At 37.3% G+C, this 19,817-nt stretch overlaps 1 protein-coding gene across 9 annotated transcripts in view; it reads right to left on the minus strand.

Annotated features, from left to right (window-relative positions):
- DMD (dystrophin) overlaps positions 1-19,817 on the minus strand; it is a 979,946-nt gene that overhangs the window by 97,242 nt on the left and 862,887 nt on the right. For all 9 annotated transcript variants that reach the window (XM_059839939.1, XM_059839938.1, XM_059839941.1 and 6 more), the window contains one exon: positions 19,496-19,556. In XM_059839939.1, the coding sequence (XP_059695922.1) occupies positions 19,496-19,556 (61 nt within the window). The remainder of the gene's footprint in view (positions 1-19,495; positions 19,557-19,817) is intronic.

Genomic DNA, 19,817 nt, shown 5'->3' on the forward strand with positions numbered 1-19,817 from the left:
GAATGGCTTGCATTGGTAAAATCCCCTAAATTATTCTTATTTCGCTGAAAATGTTTACTCATTATTCACCAGCACATATGTTATTTTCTTACTTAAGACAAAAAGAATGTGCTATGTAATTCAGGAAGGTTTCAGAAACAAGCAAACAAATAAACAAAATTGCAGGCAAATGCTCTTACTTGATACATATCACTTTAATATGGTGAGTATTAAAAGACCTGAAGAGTATAAAATTAGAATATATTTGAGCTGTTGTTTTGGAGAATGCTGAGCCTTGAAGCAGACAGCTCAGAGAAGAAAGATTGTGGCTAGCAAATTGTCTAAGAAAACTGAAGTCTGGACAATGAGGCAGGAGGCAGTTTTCTAGATTTTTTTTTTTTTTTTGGGTTGGTTGCCTTTTTTGTGTAACCTCTCCACAAAAAATAGAGCAGTTGTGACTTAAGGAAATGTTTGGGTATAAATGTCTAACAGTTATTGGCAGTTATCTACTAAAAAGCAAGTTGAAGAAAGCTGAAAATCTGCAAGATGCAACAAGGGAAGGCAAGGCAAGGCAGCAGCAATCTTTGTCAGTGTCCTTTAAGTGTGCCACAGAACTGGCTGAAGAGGTGAGCAGAACTCCAGACTGGAGATGTCAGAGCACCACTGGGCTCTCAGCTCGTTAAATGGCTATTTGTAGGAGATAAACTTAATGCATAACAGCAAAAAAAGGGGAATCAGTAAGGGTAAGAAAGGTCTCTTTAAGTCAGAGGAAACTTAATTTGAATGGATGAAAATGGGGAAAAAGTTTCTAAGTACTTTTAAAGTCATGTGTTCCAAAAGAAGAATTGTTTGGGAGGTCTCTGGGTGTTCTAAATACACCCACTGACCAAAACCAAGTTGGCACTGACACATGAGAAATGATTCCCCTTGGCTGACTCAATTCAAAGCAGAGAAGACTACTGTGAGAGCACATGATGTGGGCATTCCCTCACAGGCGAGTTTGATAAAGGATTCACACTGACAGACTCTTTTCCACTCCTTACTTCTAGAATGGTGAACAAATGCCCAGAGCGAGGCAGCGCTGAGGGTTTTGCGCTCAATTTTCTCTAGAGAACGCCGCACAGATACAGATTGGCGTTCTGCTAGCGGCAAATGTTTATTCTACAATATTTTGGGCACTGATGTGAAAAAACGTGTTACAGGAGAGGGAATGCTGACAGCCACGTTCTGATCCCTTTTAGAGTACTAAAACAAGAAACAACTTTGCTGAAATCAATGAACATTTCTCTCGATCCATGCAAGCTGCTTTAAATGAAGAGCTTGAATTTGATTTCCAAACTTCTGGCAGCAAGTCTGATGAGAGTCTAAACTGCTACCACCATAGCCTGTGAGTCCTCTGGTTCTTCTGCTCATTTCAAGATTGTTAAGAGTACAATGAAATATTTATTCCTCCTTCAGACTGGAAACAGGAGAAGATATAATAGCATAAGAAAGTAAGTTTTAACATGCAATAAGCATATTAGTAAGGTTTTAATTGCTTTTGTGCCATAGCACAATTAAAATAGTGGAAAAGGAGATGAATGAGGAATGTGCAGGAAAAAATATTTGTCAAATACAGAGATCTAGAGCACTGTCTGCAGTGGAAATGTTTGGTAGTATTACAGTGGTATTAAAAGCATAAGCACTCCCATTAACAAGCAGTAATTAGGAAACAAATAAGGTAAGTGCAACTATAGCCAAAAACATAATCTCATGGTGGTTTATGTCAAAAATAGCTGACTTTAGATTCTGAAGTTCAAACCAGTGTTTGGAAATTATGGTGAACTCATTGATATGAGATCTTTGGGAATCAATATTCTAACCTCTAACTTTCAGGTGATACTTAAGGTAATCTGAAGTATAGAGCAAAAAACATGCTATTCAGCATTGATGTCCTACTGGCTAAAAAGATATCACTGCCAGAAATCTGGAAGAAATTTCTTTCTAAACACTGAAGTAAAATTTCAAGATGCCTGTATTCCCAATTACTTGCACTAAAAGTTTATAGATGAGAAATAAAAATGTGGTTTTGGTTTAGTAGTTCTAACTCTTGGTTTTTATTTTTTATTCCTGTAATCATTGACATTTCCAGCTACAAAATACAGTCTGTTACACTTAGGAAAACAGCTGCAAGGCACTTATTCCCACTCTCTGGGGTTTCTATAGGCTGAAGCTGAGTATGATTTTAAAGAAGAATAATTTATGAAACAGAAAGTTGATTATATTTCATTTGCTTGCTTTTGCTTCCAGAGTTTACTCTCTGTTAGGGAAATCTGCAACCAGTGTGGCAAATCTGAAATCCATGCTCACAGAAGTGCATCTCCTTCTGTATTTCCAGACGAAATGCAGAAACATCTTTAATGAACAGCTTCAGTAGCTTTTTCAAGGATATGCCTAAGCAGAAAGTATCTACATATATTTGGGGAAACACAGCATTTAACTGTTTTGGATAAATAAGAAACTGGCAGCTTCCTCTCATTTGCCACACCACTGCTCAAGGGTCTGTCTGAGAATGAAGTCTGGAATGGAAAACAGAAGTCTGTCACAGATCCTTCCTCTCTGCCTGTCACTTTTGCAATAAACAAGGCTATCAACCCCTTGCAATTTAGATAAATATTTCTAATGATGTTATAGTTCAATACTGCAAAGAACTAATAATCTAAAAAGATCTCCAAAGCTGATTTAAAAAAAGGTGAGTTACTTAACTGGTGATTATAAGATTCAGCAGTGCAAGAAACTAGTATTAAACTTAGATTTACAAAGAAATTAGAAAGAATGCTAGGCACAAAACCTTTTAGTTAAATGAAGAATACATTCTGGATTCAGAGAAAATTACTCCCTTTTTATGATGCTCCTCTCTTCTACTGAATTTATCAGTGAAGATCAAATGGTAAACTGCCAGATATTACAGTTCAGTAAGTATCTTCACTGCAGTAGGATATGGAGGGCCAAGAAAGAGAAAATGAGCTGCTTTAGCATGCTGTATCTCCTAGAAAGCATCTGACAAGCCACCAAAAAATGTAAAAAAGTGGAGTGAATCAGCACAGAAGGAAAATGAACTTGTGTTAGCAAAAAGGTGCTTCTGGAAAAGAAAGAGGTTGAACACATAAACATATATGTAGATTTTTCAGAACCTTAAGAGTTACTGCAATCCCCTTCTGTGTTAAAGCCCTCCAAGAGCCAAACACCAAATGGCAACCCACCATGGATAATTTTTAGTTAATCTGAGAGTGATTTTCCTCAGGTATATAAGGTATTCACCATTTTAAGGGTTTTCCAGTTCTGCGGGTTTCACTAGCTGAAAAATTAATCAATACTGAAAGGGCAGGTACTAGAGAGGCAATCACTGTATGGAAATGTGCCCCATCTATTAAAATACAGGAATACCTTTCATGAAACTGATAATACCCCCATCTTTTACAATGCACTAGAGTGTATTTACTCATTAAAGAGTCTTCTTTGCAAAAATATGCACAATGAAGTATTTTAAGAAGATGAAGAGGAAAGAAAGAATCTTCCTGTGCCAAATTAAAACCCAGAGACATAATGCTAGAGAACATTTAGTTACTTCTGATCTGTGTTCATTACTGAAAATCCAAGATACTGCATAGTAAACCAGCAGTCCTACTGACATCACCCTGCTCATCATCCACTTCCACTAACATCCTTCCTCTTGCTTTGCTTTTCTTAACCCCTCTCTGCCTGCACACAAAATATTTGTTTCTAGAAGAAAACTGCTGCATTTCCAGTATTGATGATGTGCTTTTCCTTGAACCACACCTATGTGAGCAGGATGCCCCTAGGTACATTTAGGAGATACAGTGCTAAACTCCTTCTCAAACTGCAAAATATTGCTGCAACGTGCTTCCAGACAATTAAGTCCTCTTTAAACTTTGAGGAATAAAGGCAGCCAGCCCCACCTCTTCCAGTAAAGGACTTTGGAGTATGCTTATAATCTGCCTTGGTCTCCTTCAGCAGGAGGTGCCATTTCTTCTCTCCATAATTCTAAATTGTGCAAGACGAGATGATATTTGAATATTGTTTCACTACACACGATGTGTGCACTTACATTTCAGTTCCTGAGAAGGGGGGAATAATGATATATAAATAGCATCACTTAACCACAAACCCAGCACTCTCCACATAACAGGAGGACTGACCATGCTTTGTTGTGCATGCATCTTTTACAGATTCTCAGCAAAATCTGTGACTTCGTGCAGATTCTTGAGTAGAAGTGACAGACTTTATATGAAACTGTACCATTGAGCAGCAGGCTGGCAAGGGATAAGTGTTGCTCAGGAAGTTAGATGTACACAGCTGTAGAGATTGTGAAATTCAACCTCTGCCCTGAAAAATAATACCTTGAAAAAATTGGGAAATTCTAGAACAGTGACATCAAAATGAATATAATAATTTTACCTGTAATATATGGGTTTGAGCCTTTTCTATTCATGAATGACAAGTGAAGAAAAATCTTTTTTCGGAAACAAAAGCACAACAAAACATTTGCTGTTGCCCTGAATACTAATGATGGAAGACTGTTGCTATGGTGATGCTAATTTTAACGCTCTTGCCTGTGGACTTCATATGAACTGCCCGTTTTAACTTTTGCAAATGTCATTTACAAAATGAAAACCCATTAATGACTGGTGAGGGCACAATGTTCCACTTTAATTAGAATAATAAGGAATGCTGATGCACAAAGTACAGGTTTGTGAATTGCTACAAAGCCCACACTGTCAAAATTAATTACCGCTGATGGGGACTTTGTTCTAATTTTTTTTTTCCAAAGGAAGCTTTAGAATAATACAACTGTAGCTTGACTTGAAGTTGAAAGCAGGCTCTCCTTTCAGTAGCAAGGTGGAATAAAGAGGTTTCTGAGACTGACAGTATAGTAAAAAGCACAGCAGAGCTTAGAACTGTGACTGAGCCATGCTAAAGGAGCACCAACTCCAGCAAAGGGGAAATACAAGTGCCAATGCTGCCAGGAAAAAAAAAATAGTTTTCAGCTAAATACCAGCTCAGAAAAGCAGTTAGGATTTGGAAAAAAAAGCTGGTATTTTTGAAGAACTTAAAAACAAAAATAAATTGTGTGGGTGCTGGGATATGGTTCTGGTTTAAGTTAGGGAGGTATTGCTGTGACTTCTTAATTGTGAAGTGCTGAGACAAGTAGGTGATGTTTAAAAAAACCCAGCATGATAGTAATAGTAATCTCTTTTAATGCACCAAGCCCTTGTAAATCATGAGCATACATCTCTCATGAGAAGGGAAAAATGTTGCAACTACCATTTCTAATTTTGGGGCAATGTATGAGCATATAAAGTAGGTGTTATGCTGCTAGCAGCATGTCAGTGGTACTGACTGCAATGAGGAAAGCATACTACAATGAAAAGCATCACAGACAGCTGCTGAGAGTACATTATACAGACTAATTGTTATTATTAAATATCTCCATTGTAGCACTGCTTAGAGAATCTAATTTAGAGTTGAGATCCATTGTGTTGCATCCTGCATTAACAGAAAGGAAACTTGCCTTCCCTTGTGAAGAGCTGAGCTGCTGAAGGACTTGCTTTGTCTTTTTGCTGCGTCCCTAGTTCGGTGTGAGACTGCTGGAAGTGTGACTGGTGTGAGGATGAATGGCTGCTAAAATATTTTTCTAAATTCTTATTCATGGTAAAGTATGCTTTAATGAGTAGCTGAAATTTCTTCTAGCATGACCGGTATGAAACCCACTCTGAGTCTATCGGTACATTCCAGTGCTGCTTTAAAACAGCCTGGCCAATTTTGCCCTTGAATTGTTGGCTATTGTGCAAGCCTCTGCACTTAAATACAGCTCTGCACTCAAGATGGCTGGAATTTCATGGTATTGTACTAAAGAAAAATACAGCAAAAAATATAGGTTGGACTGAGAATGGTTGCATCTACCAAGTCTGATTGTAAGTTTTTCTGCCTGTGATTCTTTAACTCAGAACTTGTTTTCCTCTTGCTGTTAGGTTTGAGCAAAGGTAACTGGGAGACCACTGAACAACCCTGTCATCAAAGAGCTTCTTCAGCGAGCATCCACTCTTCATATTGGGCTGTTCAGAGAAGGGCTTGATGTTGAAAATGCCATTGACTCTAATTTTTGTGGATAATACCTGTATGCTCTGTGCTGCTGCTAAATGCAGCTGTACCTGGTGGGATGCACAGCCATGAGGCAGCAGGCTGCTCTTGAGAGCCAGTGGGCTCAGGGCTAGTCCCCACCTCTGCAGGATCTTGCCCTGTGATATATTATCTCAGAACAAGAAGGGACAAGACTCTCTTCTACTCAGTAGGAAAAACCTTAGCAGCTAGCTGGAATTCAGAGGGAGCCAGAAGCAAACAATAATTTACAAATATGGAACTGATGTGTGTTAACAAACTGGCACTTGTAAATTAAAGTTTGGTAGCTTCCCAATACACAAAGGTTTAGAATTTATGGAATTAATTTTAAATAGAGGAAAAAATCTGAGAGAACTGCTTCACAGAAAATTGTTACTAAACACCATTACCAAGACAATTAGATTTTTACAGTTCATTCTCCAGATAAGAAAGTGATATTTATGACAATGCCAGTGCCTGCCAACACTGATGGACAAAGAATTCAAGGGGTTTAAGTTAATGGAGCCTGCTGGCATGGAGACTTCTATGGGATCAAAATCACCTCAACCTTCTTCAAGACAGATTGGACACCTGGATAAGAAAGGAATGTTTTTGCTCCTTAAAATTCTCTGCTAATCCATGTGAATGAGTAGAATGTAAAAAGTATTTGCCTTTTGTGCAGAGGTACAGTGAGACATCCAGTGGTACGTAACCGAGCAATAAAGATGCTCCAAACTGTAATCTGGAATTAGGGGAAGGAAAGAGTAACAGTGCCTCCAACAACTTCTAAGTTCTTCTCACATATTTCATATTCCTTGCAATAAAATTTTTTGAGCTGTTACAATTCATTTTATGACTATTGTTAAAACAGTGAACACAGTATCTTTTAATGAGGCAATAATGGCTGAGGCTGAATTAGATCACTGCTAGTCAGAGTGACTGAGTACCAAGTTAAAATCTCTCAAAAGAAAAGAATCAGAAAAAATATATTTGCTTGGTGTTGGAAAAGGAGATAAATTATCTTAAGGACAGGCAATAAGAAATGTGTAACTAGGCATAAAGTGCATGGGATAGCCAACAGAGGCAGCAAAACATTGTGTAAAATAATAGAAACGTCAACAGAGAAACACTGGTGTTTGAGAGAAAACTTCTCTTTTGAGCTTGGGATTTAATAACCATCTAATGGCAAGTGCTATAAACAGGAAAGAAAATTGTACTTAACAAGTTTAAAAGTCATATGCATAACTAAATTAAACAAAACTCTGAAAGGAGAGGTGAGAAAGCACAATAAAGAGGGTGGTGGGCTGGAGACAGAGTTTCTGGTGGGAAGACCGGCTCTGCAAAGGGAGCATAAGAAAGAAGATACGGAAGAAGAAAACAGTAAATTATTACAAGGGAAAGCCTGACAGCAAGCCAAGAGAAGGCATGAAAGGACAGCAGCAAGAGGGTTTGTTGAAAGTGGTGGAATGACCTAGAAGAAAGTGAACACTGAAAAGATTCTTGGAACTGGATGGCAGGAAATTGTTAGTGACCTTATTAAGAGCTGTTTTAAGGAGAAAATGGAACAGAAGCTAGAAATGACTGAGCAGGAAAAAAAACATGGACTGGAAAAAGACACAAATTCCAAGAAGGGGGGCAGTGTTCTGCATATCAAGCAGTGTCAGAAAAAAGATTTGTTTTTCTTATATCAAGGGCAGTCCTGAACAGAAACTTCCATGTAAGGAAAGAAGGACCAGATAACCCTCAAAGAAAATACATCACTAGAAATCTAAAGTCTTAAATGAGTAATTTTGATATGCTCCAAATGTCTAAGGGACTGAAGAAGTTAAGCAAATAGACTTGTTCTCTAATATCCAGCTACTTGATGTCCCAGGTGTCATTCTTCTAATTTCTTGTGAAATATACCATCTGTAACTTGCTATTACTTCAAAGAATCTTGTTGCAAACATGACTTTTCTCCTTCAAACAAATAGTGCTTTCCAATTCTACTTCCCTTGCTGTGACAAGCCCTTTTCTCTGAATTCCTGCTGCTGAGCAGTACTATGGCAGCAGCTTGATTAATATGCTTTCCTTTGTTGAGGACAGACCATATGGTTTATCTTTGGTTGAGTAGTTCTTCTCTTTTCTTTTCCTGCAAATTTCTAAATAGTGTTCACAAAAAAAAAAACAAACCACAAACCCAAACCAACAAAAACAAAAAACCAAAACCCAAAACCTTCCCAAAAACAGAAACAAAAACCATAAAGAAACAAAAAACCACATAAACAAGAAAACAAACAAAAACCCCCAGAAAACCAAAATCCAAACATATTGGAATTGAAGATTATTGAAATTTGTACCTGATACAATTTTAGTTTAGGGCTACTTCAAGAAAATTATGTAATCTGAATCCAAACAAAATTTGGAGCTGTTTAATGTGGTTTTCAGTTACCTCTGAAAGTGCAGAATATGGCTGTCACTTGGAGCCAGCTTTTCCTTTGTGCTTCACAAAGGCCATTACAAAACACACAGCAATTTTTCAATTATAAGTGCATAAGTTTATATTAAAAAAAAAAACCCAAAGCCTATAGATTTGGTTGGTGATTACCTCTGAATTCTAGTTCAGCTACAGAATTTAGTTTTATGTTTTAAACTGTAAAATTTCAGAATTATTTTTAATGAACTTGAACTTGCACTGCCTTACAGAAGACATTGAATATCAACACTGTGCCATGAAAGCCAACTTTAATATTCAATGACTATGTTTTTGTTTTTACAGCCAAGGATCAGCAAAACACAGCAAAAAAGGAATTGAACATCATGCAGTAGCTAAAAGCTGATTAATATACACAAAAGTAAATCACGTTGGAACTTCTCATTTACTAACAAAATCTGCTCAGTAAAATTGGCAACTGCAGTATGACTGGAGCTGGTGATAAAATGGAAGTAGAGGATGCTTACAAGCACAGAAGTAAATGCAAATTAATGACATGCAACACTGTAATCAAGATGTAAGAAAAACTACCATAAATGTAGGCTTCTTTACTTCAGATCTTCTCTGAGTTTAGCTGTTTAATCATACTTCTCAAATGCAGTATTTGATTTATACATTCCAGGGATTCTCAGCAAACAGGGTTAAAAAAACCCTCACTGATGAGAATTTTCTTTAAACACTTTTCAAATTGTTCCTTAACTGTTTGAGCAGAGGGAGTCCCAGGAGTAACAGAATGCATATATGTTCACATAGTGTATTTTGTAACATTAGGATTCCTATCAAATTTGCATTTTCACACCTTCAAGTGAACCCTTCATTGAGGGAATATTCACCTATGAGTTTGTTTCATATTGTTATTCTCTCTGTGTTTATATCTGAAACTAAATTACACACTGGTTTCCTTAGGGACATCTCCAGTCTTTATGGCAGTATCCTGTTTACTGCAGCTGCTGCTGTTGCATCAAGTCATATTTGCAATTGCTTTCACTTTTTTTTCTGTTTTCAAAACAGGTGCACAGGTAAGGTCACCTAAGAGCATTGCCATTGATGAAGTCCTAAAGTTAAAAGCAATTAAGCAGACTTAAATTGAAGATGAAACAGTAGATAAAAATCACTGATCTGGGAGGACATATGCAGCTTCTGACTTTCTAATGAGGGTGCAGTTTTTCTGTGTTTCAGTGTGCAGCAGGATCTGTTCACTTTTTGTCACATTCTTTACCATGTTAAATTGTGTATCCCTTTGCTAATAGAACCTCCAGGATGGCAAATGGTAGATTGGAAAATAGTGCTTGGAAACAAAAAATTATTTTAGCATTTCAGTACTTTTATTCAATTGAAATTTATTTTCTTTTTATTTATCTTCCTCATATTTCTTTATTCCATATTTTCAGGTCAATACCTGAATGGTCAATTTGTATGACCATATACCCTTCAGCAAACATCTCCTTGGGATGTCTGTTACCATGTTCCTGCTGCAAAAGTGTCTCTTAATCATTAACAAAGTATAATGCCCATGCCTCAACTAGAAAAGCTTTGGGTTATGATTAAAATCTTATCATGGTGCTCCATGTTGCTTGCATAGTTGAGGTGTTTGTATGAAGTTATCTATTTCTATTCCAAACTAAATTTCCTGCTACTATTTACATTTTAATTCCATGCCTGTAACACTTCTTTCTAACCATTTTTCTTCACACAGGGTGTCATAACCCTCAAGTGTGAAAAATTTTACAACATTTTCTCCAATAATGCAGCTTTTAAGAAAAAAATTGAGTTGAATTTCTTGAAAAATGAAGCACAGAAAAATGTATCTTTGCCCCTCTACTCTTGTATTAGCTCTGCAGTAGTGAACAGAAAAAATATTTTTATAAAGAAAATTAGGAGACAAGTACATAATAAAATTCAAAAGGCAATCTGGTTATTTACTAGCCAGATATCTAATACTTAAACATTGAAATAATAGAAAATTTTCTAGTAGACTTACAGATAAATACAAAATACCTGAATGAGACTATATTGTCATTATTTTAAATATTTAGATTTCTTAAAAAAACTTTACCTACTGCATAAAAAGTTTAACATTAAACCCCACAACTCAATTGACCATTAAATTTCATTAGCATAATAGTGCATAAGTTCACATTATAGAGTGTGAAGTACATAAGTGAAGAATAAACCTCATACCAACAATTTTGCACTTTGTATTTACCTTAATTCTTAGTAATTTATTGCTGTGTTGAGTTTGTGCCCCCTCAAGCTCCCAAACTAACACCTACATATGGCATTTATGTTAACAAATTTTGGACCTGCTGAAAAAGAGGAGGGAGGACCTTGACACACAGAGTGGGTAGGTGATAAGGAGCAAAGTTAGACCTCTACTCACTGTTCTGCTCTGTAGGCTGTAGACAGCACTCAGTGACCCTGCTAGGCTTATTATATACAGGGTGCTGCTTGTGTTGTGCCATAATCTCATTTTCTGAGCTCAACTGCCATGGAAAATGCAATGCCATGAATGCTTGTGTTACAAAAATTACTTGTAAGAAAAGCAATTCATTCAGAGATGAGATGCATTTTTTAATGGTTTGTTTTTCTTAAATTATCTAGCCAGAGATTTCCTAATATAAAAGTTTATCTGATGAATATTTGAAATTCAAAACAAATAAATAGCATACAGGAGACTGCCAGACTTAAAGATCATATTTGAAATTATAATTTATCTCATAAAATTCAACGTTTTAAACAGAAAATGAGAAATAAGCAAAAGGAATATAGATTATTTGGTCATTCTCAGCCTATTCATTAGAATATTTCCTTAAGTCTAATTGCAGCCTGACATTTATACAGTTCTCAATTAAATAATTTTATGTGTCCCTTAGAATCTGTAGGTCCTAAGTGTAGTACATACACAAACTAGTTCTCAAGATGTAGGGTCTGAAGATAAGGATATCACAGGACTGACGTGCAACAGAGAACTGATTTCAGCTATTACTTGACAAGAAGAAAAGAAAATCATTGAAAGGCATTCCATTAGGAGAAAAATGGGCCCAATAATCCATAATCATGATGCAGTAAGTAAAGACTAAACAAATCTCTCATGGCAAGAAGTGTTTGTAAAGACAGGTGGTGAATATTCTGAAAAATACGAATTTACTGCAGTCAGCGGGAGAGCTGGCATCTTAGAAGGTCAGAGAAACAATAGATTCAAGAGCAGATCAGCAGGATCCATGAATTAATTTTGTAAAAGAATCCAGGAAAACACCTGACCTTGCTCTGACAGACAGGCCACTTAGGAAAAGAGGAAGAGCCCAGCTGGCATGGCTGATTATTGCACTCTCAGTGTGCTCTGGGTTGTTGCATGGCCTCAGGTGCCAACATGAGAACATTCCTCAGTCAACCAAAGCTGTGCATCCACAGTAAATACAGCTGGAAATGTAAATCACACCTGGCCATGCCCACTGCTTCCTCACTGGTGCTGACCTTTCCTAAAGCACAATTAGAAATTACACTCCTGCCAAATTTTAGACTGATGGGATCACAAAGATAAAAAAAGGTGAAGCAGGATCAACTTAATACTGATTCCCTAATTATATGGATGGAGTTTTTCTTATGTGAAATGGAGAAATCATCTTATTTGTGGAGCTGGCTGCATTAGAAGGGGCACTGGACCAAGGGCAATGAAGGCAATGGATGTGACAAGTGCTGCTTTGGAGAAGCTGTCAGAATTTGGAAGGAAAAAAAGGAAGAATGAGACTTCTTGATATAACACGAATATGTAAGGAATCTGAGATATTGTTCCCCATTTCCTTGAATATTACATTGGACAGTTGTCAGAAGTCGTCTCCTCTTTGTCTGTCTAAATTAAGTATGTAATTGATCTTAAAAAAAAAGGAAAATTCTGACAGGCAAATCTTTCTATTTTTTTCCTTAATGTGTCTAATCTTTTCAAGTTCAAAGCATTCCAGTTGAAATCAAACATAATTCCTATTTTAGAATCCTGCTTATTAAGCACACTGTTTAAAAGATGGGCTTTGAGTAGATAGCAACACATTTTAGCTATCAGGAGCAGCTGTAAAATCTACTTTTTAATGGAAGATTTGGCATATACTCTATAAAATAGGACCATATTGTATAGATGTCACTCAATTTTGTAAAGCTTATATTGGCTATGTAATTTTTCATTCATTTACTTCAGTTCTTAAGTGTAGCCAGGCTACATTTTACAACTGGAGTAAAATGAAGCTAATAGAAATGAAGTAAGATTCAAGCAAAAATTACATTCAGTCTACAATAAATGTAACAACTTCAGCTGCAATAAAAGTAAAATATTTAAGGTTATGTAATTATATTCTGCTACACTATAAATACATAAACTCCTTGTACAGTACCAAAAGTTTACTTTTTTACACTATTGCCTATAAAAACAGTTCATATATTAATCTGCTATTCCCAGAGCTGGAAAGCAATGAGTAGCTGGATTTAATAGAGTTTAAATGTTGATATGTTCCCTTTAATTAGGAAAAGAAGGAAGTCAGATTCCATCCAAAATTCTTACCCACCTCATTACCTGCATAACACATTTTAAGATTTAACCTGCACAAAAATTATCCTTGCATTGTTTAGACCCACTGTAATGCTTAACAGTACATACTCTTCATGAGCATTTGCACTGACTGAATTTGAAAACAAAACTAAAGAACTTTACTCTCCACTTAACCATGAGCAGTGTCCCATCAAGAGGACCAGCTGCTGTGCAAGCCCCCAAGGAAGCTGCTCTCCACCCTTCACAACAAGCACTATGTTTATGGAGGTAAGGCACATGGTTTCCCTCACTCACTGTCCCAAACCAGAAGATACAGCCCTTCCCTCAGCTCCCACACCAGCTAGGATGCATTAAAATTGCTGCTGAGTACTTATAATTCATTTAAAAACAAATTAAGTCCCCTTCAGTTGCTTCTCATGCGAGGGCAGTAACTCCCTGCTGACAGGTGGTAATGAGGAGCAGACCCTCGGTATCTTCTCTGAGTGCTCTCGCTCAGTCAGCAGGAACACATCTGTTTATAACCTCTGCTTTCATTATAAAGGTAGTTAAAGGCTCAAGATTTCTTATTTATTTACACTCTGAGTTTAAATTTTAGTGACAAGTTTTGGAACCAAGGCTTCACAACCCTACAAATCATAAAGAAAATCTCTGCGCTTGGACAAACCTCTAAGAAATATCATGTAGGTTTTTATGCCAGACAGCATGAGAATTTACATCACATAAAGGCAAGCTGAAAAGTATTGTACTTTTTCTTTCCTTCACAATAGTTTCAGTTTTGCTATGTAGAGTTCAGAATTGAAAGACAGGAAAAAAACCATAATAATTACACTTTTACAATGTGAAAATAATACTTTATTTTTGTATTTGGTAGACAGATTAACTGTTAGCCATACACATGGTTTTCATAGCTTGCTCACAGCTTCACTCACTATGTGTACATAATCATACATTATTTATTTATGGTTCTCCATGTCTCTCTCTGCTCCATCTGACAGATATTTCCTACTTCCTTTTGTGCCTTGTACTTATCTACATTCTGCAGAAGAAACAATTAACCCAAGTGATTTTCTCAGAACAGCATTTCTTCACTTTTTATCTTAGCAGAATTTAATTCAGATATATTCATTTATCCTGTCTCTAAGTTGAACAAAAGTAAAAGAATCATAGCTTTAATCTGTTTGCTTTTACAATGAAAACTCAGGGGTCTTAGCTTTTTTTTTTTTCTGTGTTGAAATTCTGCATGGTTAAACAACAATTGAAAGGGAGATTAAAAAATAAGACAACAAAGAAGTATGTTTATAGAAACTGGCCTCCAGTGTGACATAGGAAAAGAATGAAGAATCTCAAACTAGCAAAAAATGTATGTCACAAGCTGATATATTAAATGCAAATCAAACGTTCTCATAGGAAACTACAATGTGGAAGAGAGTGAGCAAGTGGAGATGCCTTGTCCTTGGAGTTAGTTCACTGCATAGCTAATTTATAGAGAGAGGCTCACATGGATCTTCTCAAGGAGTCAAAGCTCCTGAGAATCCAGCTTTGTCCTCAGCAGGACAAAGTTCAGTGAACTGCTATAATCTGTATAAGAAAATAAGCTTGGCTGGGAAATAACTTGGAAGGTTTCCTTTGTGGGAAGCACTGAGATGAAAGACTACTGTATTTCTGCAGCAGCATTTTAAATCCTTCAAAAGAATGGGCACAGCAAGAGGGTAAGAAGACAGACACTATTAACTGGCAAGCTAGACACAAGGAGGAAGAATAATGTCAAAGATTAGTACAAATATAGAAGTCACACCTACTAGATTTCAACACATTCACGATGGCAGGACTACTGAATATTTTTTTAGAGAGAAAGGATGTTGCAGACTTCAGTCTCACTCCTCCTCTTTAATCCAAGGCAACAGAGATCTCCCAACACTGAGTAATGGACAAGTTTGCAGAGCAGAGGATGAGAGACACAAGAGAGATGCAAACATGGTTCAGAGCAGAGCTGCTTAACGTCCCCTTGTGCCCTGGGAGGACAGACACTGCAGAGGGACTGGGTCCTGCAGCATGACCAAATACTTCTTCTGGTGCTGCAAAATGGAAACTAGACACTTGATTTTGTTACCTGTCACTGCTTTGGAGCAGCTCCTCTCTCTTGTTGGAAGATAAGAATATGCAAGTGCATGTGTGCACACGTGAGATCCCTTTCATCAGGGGGTGAGCTCTGCTAAAATGTGAACTAACCTGAATTACAGTGTAAAAATCCACAGCCTCCCTACCTTTATTATCAGCCTTTTTTAGAATTTGAGAGGTTTTTTTTTTTAATCTTTAGGCACATATTCAGTTGTCTTTAAGGTGCGCATTTCTTCCATTTGCTTTTCAGATTTCTAATGTAGAGTAATTGCCTGTTTTGTCTTCTAAAAACTTAAGTTTAGAAATTTTAATGAATACCTAAAACATTAATAAAGAGTACAGACATGCCTGTGCCTGCTTCTTCCTTTCCATTTTCTACGTTGCACTGCAGTAAAAGCAGGATCAAGGTCTTCAAAGAACAGGACTGATTAAACTGAAAACTATATTTTTTTAGTCCTTTCCTTCTGTAATCTAATGAAACCTTTACATTCTGTACTAAACACAAGGAATATATCAAGGAGAAAAAAGATCAAAACAAAAGGGATCAGATAGAATGTGTTTCCAAGCAATTTTACATGTTTTACCTCAGAGGCAAAGCAGAGGGTTTTTAAACTCAGAAGCACCTCATGGTCTGAGCGAGTGCTCAGTGCCCTGGCAGCTATGTCCACCTGCAGCTTGGGATACTTCTGCTGTCCTGGAACACAAAAACTAGATTTCCTCAGTTTGCTGGGGAAGAGAAAGCTGGGGCTGAAGTTCTGGTCTAGCTTGTCATCTCCATAAGGAGGGAAACACATGAAAGGGTGGAGGGAAATGCAGCAGCTGATACAAGGCCATTGAAAGGCAATTTTCATGAGGCTGACACTAGGCCAAGAAAGTATCCAAAGCCAGACACCAGGAACAGCTGAAGCAGGTTGTACACTGTTGATAATTATGTTGTCCATGGCAATGTTGCCTGTCCACATACAATTTGAAACAAAAAAAACCCCAAAACCAACTGGTGTGAATAAGCTCAAGAGGGAATTATTGAAGCTTTAGAAGCAACTAGTTGCTACAGATTAATCAGCTGTATACAAATGCAATTTCAACCAGGAAAATCACTGATCTTGAAGATACCTAACCATAAATAAACATTGGTGCTGAAGACTTAGCATGAAGTACTGCCTGATTTACAGATTATTGAGTGCAATATCATCACAAATGGGAAAGTGATGAGATAAAACACTTAAGCATCAAGGGAAAAACAGATAAAATGAAAACCAGTATAATGTGTATCAAATCTGGTTGATGAAGAGGCCTAACACCAATATTCTACATTGATAACAGAAAGAAAATTACGTAAACATGAAGAGAATGCTAGGCGTATTTTCTTAACCTTCATGAAGTTCTTTTAGAGAATGAACAACTAAAAGAAAAGTTATGTCTCAAAGACTAAAAAATGAGTGTGTTTATTTTAAAAGCCAAAAAGGTACAGAAAACAATTTCATTGTTTGTAAATATGAAATATGAGTGATGAGAGTGAATGAAAAAGAAATGATTAAGGATAGCTGGAGAAGGCAATAGATATATCAGCTCAGTAAGATGCATTAAAAGTTGACTGCTTTGTTTTACATCTCAAGGGCAGCAAGTTTTTCTGTAAAAGATGTGGCTAAATTAAAACTTTAATTAAACAAGTAATGTATGGCAGATGTACTTGACCCCTTAACCAAACTATCAGTAATTTGGTGCAGGCTCCAAAGTAAGTAAAGACCTGAGCTGTATCCAGGCCAAGAACTCCTCTAGAAACTCCCAAAGGGGCAGAGTGACCCAGAGAGCATTGAAGCACATGGACCTGGAACACGGATTGTGTGAGTCATGCATGCATAGCAGGTGGCTTTTCCAAGGGTCTTTTATCAAAGAACAAAGAAGGCTGTGGGTATAAGGAGGTACACACATACTCTTCCTCCTGTATTAAAGTTGACTACAGCCCAACCACTTTTGACAGCCTCAGGGAGCCACCTCAGGGAGCTCTCCCTGCTGGGCAGCATGGCTGCATGGCAGTGACCTCCCCTTGCCCTGGGACTACTCTCATGATTATTCCTTGAGGCAGAGACTTTTCTACAAACAACCAATCTTTGGATGAGTCCAATTCAAATTCTCTAAACTCCAACTGGACTGCACAGCAGTGACTCTCCCCTGGAAATGGGACTCCTCTCAGGGACTGAGATTCCTTACCTGAGACTAAGAAATCCTTTCTTACCCAAGGCAGAGAGACTCCTTACTTATGGATCCTTGGTAAGTGGCTGGTAGCATGCTGAATAAATATTAATGAAATCCATGTAGATAATTCCTTTAGATATATGCCATTGTCCAAGCCTGAGACTAAGTCTGGAGCTAGTCACAGCTAAGCTCCATCAGGACTTTAGAAAGCAAGGGCGTCTGCTCTGAAACTCATGACCCATTGGGAGGGTGTACCTTACCCTTTGGCTCTTTGGTCAATGTGTAAATAATTTGAAATAGATTTGAACTTGTTCTTCCTTTGTAAAATGTAGTAATTCATAGAGTGAACCTTGTTGTTGAACTTCACTAAGATGCACTTTTATAAATTCATATTAAACCCACGCTTGTTAATACCTCTGACAGTGATTCTTCCGGAAATCTGAATCACTCATTTGTGACAAATTAGAGCAGTTGGCAGGATCCTAAATCAGGATCCACAGCATAATGCTACAACTGTTTATGGCTATTAAACTGGTTTTCAAAGTGAAAAAAATAAACATATTCCTTTGAATTTGTAAATGGCCTAGAACAGAAGAATAAAAAGTAGGAAGGTGTAAGCAAAACCAGCATTGACCATTTTAGCCAGCTACCCCTGGCTGCTGGGTGTGAGTGGCACAGACAGAGGTGCCAAGCACTGCATGAAGTGTATTCTGTGCCTCCTTCAAGAATTGCCAATCTCCCCTCCCCATAATGGCAAGTCATGCCATGTGAAAGAGAAAAGGAAGAACTTCATCTTCATGTTAGTGCCATAAACTGAGTCTTACATGCCAGAGCACCGACTTGCTTTCCAGCCTGTCTCTGATAGACTGCCCCTCCTTCTTGATAGAGCTTTCCAGTTTCTTTGTGAGTGTTCCATTATTCATGGCCAAATGCAAACATCAGAAAACTTACAAGATTAATGCAACAGTAAACCAGCTCAGCCAGGTATAACAGAACCTCTGAACTGCACCACCGAGTTTCCTTCATGCATAACTCAAATACTTAAGCTCCAGGGCTGCTGTGGAAGTTCACCCTGTTGTGAAAGTTGCAGCCAAAGTGCCACTGCAAGAGCCTTCTGTAACCAAATGGCTTCAGTGACACTAGTTGAGCTTGCAAAGTGTTCAGGGAGTATAGAGGAACCATGGAAACAGGTGTATTAAACAACACCCATGTCTGTTATTTGCACTGCAGTGTTTATAGCTGAAATTGCATCACCTGTTTCCTTCAGAAGTAGGATAGGTAGTTCAAAGCACATGTTACAGGTAAAGAACTCAGAAGAAAAAAAATGTGTTAAACCATCTTTTTTTTTTTGCTGTTGTGTGGTGGCTCTGTTTAGGGCATGAGAAGCAGGTATTTCCAAATTGTTTTTTTTTTTTTAAATGGTCTTCTAATTTGTTGTGCAACCACATCTTTAAAGCAAACTAGCTAAATTTGGGAGCTAAATTCAAAAAGATTAGGCTTTAGGGACTGGTTGCCCTTTGTAATTCCTCAGTTATGGACTTTACCAAGTAGTGTCCCTAAAGGAATTCATAGTACTGAGTATGTGCATTTAAAACAATTATAAATTATATAAATTATTGTAATTATTAATTAATTACATTATTATGAACCATTTAAAAACTATAGGGTTAAAAAACCCCTAGTGAATCACATTTACAACTACAATTCAGAATGTTGTGGGTTTGTTTGGTTTTTCAAAACCTGCCATACACACACACAGAGGGCAACAGCACAATTTTAATTATAATCCAAAGCTTTACTTCATTTGCAGGTGATTTATAGCAGCATAAACCCAAACAACTTACAAATCAGGGCATCCTACTGTGTTTTTAGATAACTAGCACACTCCTGTGAAATGTATTGCAGGTTTTGTTCCTTTTTGTCCTTCCCATTTAGACACTATAGGAGCAGTTCACAATCATTTAAGAAAATTACTAACTCTCCTCTTAAATAAGAAGTGAAAATAGCTGGAATGAATTACTATTTATACTCACTTGATATAATACGGCACTTTGTTTGGTGAGATTGCCCTCTCCCAGGGGCCTTGGACAGAAGCTGTTAACAACAAACAAACAAACAAATAAATAAATAACTGCACACATACATTCATACTTACAAATATACCTACAGGAGAAACGTGGAGGTCAAACAGGAAAGACAACGTTAATCTCTAGAATTACAATTTTTCTCTCGAGCACGTTGATTCAGGTCTGTTTGCTCAGTTGCCCGTGAAGGCAGGAAGGATTAACCTGCTGCTCTGAAACCTCTGTCCTAATCTGAGAGAAATTGAACTCATTCAGCTGCAAAGATAAACAC

The sequence above is a fragment of the Haemorhous mexicanus genome, chromosome 2 (assembly GCF_027477595.1).
Source record: "Haemorhous mexicanus isolate bHaeMex1 chromosome 2, bHaeMex1.pri, whole genome shotgun sequence".
Classification (NCBI taxonomy): domain Eukaryota; kingdom Metazoa; phylum Chordata; class Aves; order Passeriformes; family Fringillidae; genus Haemorhous; species Haemorhous mexicanus.